General features: G+C 47.9%; 1 protein-coding gene across 3 annotated transcripts in view; it reads right to left on the reverse strand.

Annotated features, from left to right (window-relative positions):
• Positions 1 to 320: 320 nt before the first annotated feature.
• The window catches only part of ca5a (carbonic anhydrase Va), an 11662-nt gene continuing 7915 nt past the window's right edge, over positions 321 to 4067 (reverse strand). The window contains exons 6-8 of one of the 3 annotated variants that reach the window (XR_009527174.1): positions 3970 to 4067; positions 1901 to 2120; positions 321 to 1811 (exon numbers count right to left, since the gene is read on the reverse strand). The exon at positions 3970 to 4067 is cut by the window's right edge and continues 61 nt beyond it. Coding sequence is in view for 2 of the 3 variants with exons in the window: in XM_060060195.1 (XP_059916178.1) it covers positions 1968 to 2120; positions 3970 to 4067 (251 nt within the window). In the remaining variant the exon portion in view is untranslated. Of the gene's footprint in view, positions 1812 to 1900; positions 2121 to 3969 lie in introns of those variants that run through there. The other 2 variants (XM_060060195.1, XM_060060196.1) reach the window with 2 other exon arrangements.

A 4067-nucleotide genomic window follows, 5' to 3' on the forward strand; every position in this document is an offset into this window, starting at 1 on the left:
CTGTACACCGTTAACCACGACACCAACAAACGACAAAACAGAAAAAATGACCACACAACACCCCTGTTGGGCAACAGTGCAGGGGAGAGAAAAGGGTGGTGGAAAAGGAAGCGAGTATCATACGTTAAGATTGGCCATGTTCCTCTTGTTAAAGGCAGTGTTCCAGTAACCTGGACAGCAGTAGGTTGGGTGCCAGGCAGGTTTCAACAGCATCTCTGCATTATTAAAGCTAGTTTCAAACGTCAAACTGCTGTGGCCAGAGCAGTGCTACTGGGTTAAGTACTCCAGAGGCTGAAGGCTTGGCTGTAGAAGTCAGATAGCATGCTGCAAAACTTTTATTGCACAAATATCCTAGCAATACCTGAAAATTGCCCATGGCGTGATGCAAAAACAGTGCCATCACTTTTATTATTACTTTTATGACCTCCATCACTGGGGGTCAGTGTGTGTATGCATGGGAGGGAGGGGGTAATGCTTCATAATGCAGATATGTTTTGTTGAGCCTTGCACAGTGTAAGTCACACAGGAAAACATTGTAAATTGTACAATCAGCAACATTCTGAACACACATCATGATATAAACTGGTTCCCTTCTATCCTCCAAACCGCGGTCAGGCATGACGGTGTTACATTAACCTCACGTGCTTGTGTGCATAGTAACATGGTTAACATAACCCATCTGGTTTAATGCAGACACACAAACACATACTCCAGAAAGATATCCTCAAAGAGGAATATGTAGACATTCCTAAAATCTTTTTGTAACAGCTTAAAAATTAAAATGAAAACATTCTATAATTCAAAACAAGCACTACACGACAAATAAAAAAATAAAAATATCACACAACGAAACAACCATTACAAGTGCTTAAATGCTGTTTTTAAAACGTCAGTATAACTATCTCTATAGGAAAACCCAAACTTTCCTATCAGTTAATCAGTTTAAAATCTCTTGGGCATTGTATAATATACAGGTAGCAGCATGAAATTGCTTTCATTAATGTTTTAGAATCACATTCCCGAATTTAGGACGCAACCTGCAGTGGTGACTGACCAGCAGATGGCGCTATCCGGTTCCTGTTTAAAACAAATCTTGCAAATCAAATGAATTAATCAGTCTCCTATCATACCTGGAGGCATACAACCTAGAATGCTTTAAGAATCGATTTTACCCATATTAAAAACACCCAGCTATTCTTTGATTAGTAAGGGAAAACAAAACTTATACATATGCAAAAAACATATATATGTGTTATTTTTTGAGTTCATGTGCTATACAGACTATGAGAGTCTGCATTTAAACTCCTATATATTTTTAAAACCAGCAGAAAACAATAAAACCCTAGATCCTTAAAAACCTCTTCACTACAGCAGTCTCATATATGACCTTGCTACGAGACTCCAAGTCTCCAACCTGATCCAGCCTCCAACGCGTCACTGCTGCTTCCTCTCCTCTCAGGGCTGTGGCCACGGTCTATCACGGGACGAAGACAACGGCACTTGTACAGTGGTGTGTGTGTGTGTGTGTGTGTGTGTGTGTGTGTGTGTGTGTGTGTGTGTGTGTGTGTGTGTGTGTGTGTGTGTGTGTGTGTGTGTGTGTGTGTGTGTGTGTGTGTGTGTGTGTGTGTGTGTGTGTGTGTGTGTGTGTGTGTGTGTGTGTGTGTGTGTGTGTGTGTGTTGGCCAAAGATCTGTCCGGAAGTCTGTCAAAGTGTAGCATCAAAGAGTGTCTGTGTGAATGGGGGGGGGGGGGGGGGCTTCTCTGGGTGACTGTTTGGGTGAGCGCAGCCTGTCAGAGGGCGGGCTCTTCCAGGTCAGAGGGCGGCTCTTCCAAATCAGAGGGCGGGCTCTTCCAGGTCAGAGGGGCGGGCTCTTCCAGGTCAGAGGGGCGGGCTCTTCCAGGTCAGAGGGCGGTCGCTTCCAGGTCAGAGGGCGGGCTCTTCCAGGTCAGAGGGCGGGCTCTTCCAGGTCAGAGGGCGGGCTCTTCCCCGGTCAGGAAGGGTGAGAAGGAGGAGCGGATTGGTCGGCCTCGCAGAGGCTGCTGCACGCGGAAGTTGTTGACCATGCCTTTCTGCACCTCCTCCTCAGCAGACGTAAACAGAAGGCTCCGGAACACTGCCAGCTACGGGGGGGGGGGGGGGGGGGGAAAGCATAGATTGAGCCAGAGAATGCGGAAAGCGCTGGAGAGACTAAAAGAGAACAAGAGGTCTCGCTCTGGGGCTGCAGCAGGGCTGGGAATGTCGGTTAGCAGGCATGTGGTCGAACCCGCCCGCCCAGCGGCCACTTAGGAAACAGAACCAGCACCAGACTGTAGAGGAGAGCCTGTACTATGGTCTGAGGAAACAGAACCAGCACCAGACTGGAGAGGAGAGCCTGTACTATGGTCTGAGGAAACAGAACCAGCACCAGACTGTAGAGGAGAGCCTGTACTATGGTCTGAGGAAACAGAACCAGCACCAGACTGTAGAGGAGAGCCTGTACTATGGTCTGAGGAAACAGAACCAGCACCAGACTGGAGAGGACAGCCTGTACTATGGTCTGAGGAAACAGAACCAGCACCAGACTGTAGAGGACAGCCTGTACTATGGTCTGAGGAAACAGAACCAGCACCAGACTGTAGAGGACAGCCTGTACTATGGTCTGAGGAAACAGAACCAGCACCAGACTGTAGAGGACAGCCTGTACTATGGTCTGAGGAAACAGAACCAGCACCAGACTGTAGAGGACAGCCTGTACTATGGTCTGAGGAAACAGAACCAGCACCAGACTGTAGAGGACAGCCTGTACTATGGTCTGAAGAAACAGAACCAGCACCAGACTGTAGAGGAGAGCCTGTACTATGGTCTGAGGAAACAGAACCAGCACCAGACTGTAGAGGAGAGCCTGTACTATGGTCTGAGGAAACATAACCAGCATCAGACTGTAGAGGAGAGCCTGTACTATGGTCTGAGGAAACAGAACCAGCACCAGACTGTAGAGGAGAGCCTGTACTATGGTCTGAGGAAACAGAACCAGCACCAGACTGTAGAGGAGAGCCTGTACTATGGTCTGAGGAAACATAACCAGCATCAGACTGTAGAGGAGAGCCTGTACTATGGTCTGAGGAAACAGAACCAGCATCAGACGAGGAGGAGAGCCTGTACTATGGTCTGAGGAAACAGAACCAGCACCAGACTGTAGAGGACAGCCTGTACTATGGTCTGAGGAAACAGAACCAGCACCAGACTGGAGAGGAGAGCCTGTACTATGGTCTGAGGAAACAGAACCAGCACCAGACTGTAGAGGAGAGCCTGTACTATGGTCTGAGGAAACAGAACCAGCACCAGACTGGAGAGGAGAGCCTGTACTATGGTCTGAGGAAACAGAACCAGCATCAGACGAGGAGGAGTCTGTGGGCACAACAGTTCATGGCTGATCCCCAACAGCAAAGGTTTAGGATTAGCCCGAAACCTTTAAATCCGTCTCTGGAAACACAAAAATGTTGTGTGAACTTATTTATCCTTCCCCATTTGGTTGGATAGTCCCGTTGTGAATCAGACAAAGAATCACTTATTCTGCCTGTACACCACAAACAGTCCTCTGATGGCGTGCCCAATCACATAGTACACTAGTGTCTAGAGCCTTAGCAAACAGATTCTTAATAACATATTCAATTTCAACAATTAAGTTTATTTAATCCATGTTAACCACGTTTTACCATTGATATTGTGTGGAACCCCTATGCTCGCCAAATGACCCCAAGGCCCAAGACTCCGGGGTGATGAGAAGGAGAAAGGTTATGGCTATGTTATGGTGCATTATGGGTATAAAGTAGTGCACTATGTGGTGAACCAGATTATTTACATTTCGGACAACCCAACGAAAAGGGGACTCCCCAAGTAGTTCACCACCGAGCCACTTGTGCCCTGACACAACCAGAGCCGACGGCTACGGTAAAGAAACAGACGGCTGAAAACAGTCCCGCAGGCTACCTGGTCGTGGCTGACTTCGATGTGCTGCTTCATGACGATCCAGGTGACGGCCTCCGTCAGAGGGGGCGTGGTCAGGGAGCCGTGGTAGGTCCAGTAGT

This window comes from Gadus macrocephalus, chromosome 9 (assembly GCF_031168955.1).
Source record: "Gadus macrocephalus chromosome 9, ASM3116895v1".
In the NCBI taxonomy this organism is placed as follows: Eukaryota; Metazoa; Chordata; class Actinopteri; order Gadiformes; family Gadidae; genus Gadus; species Gadus macrocephalus.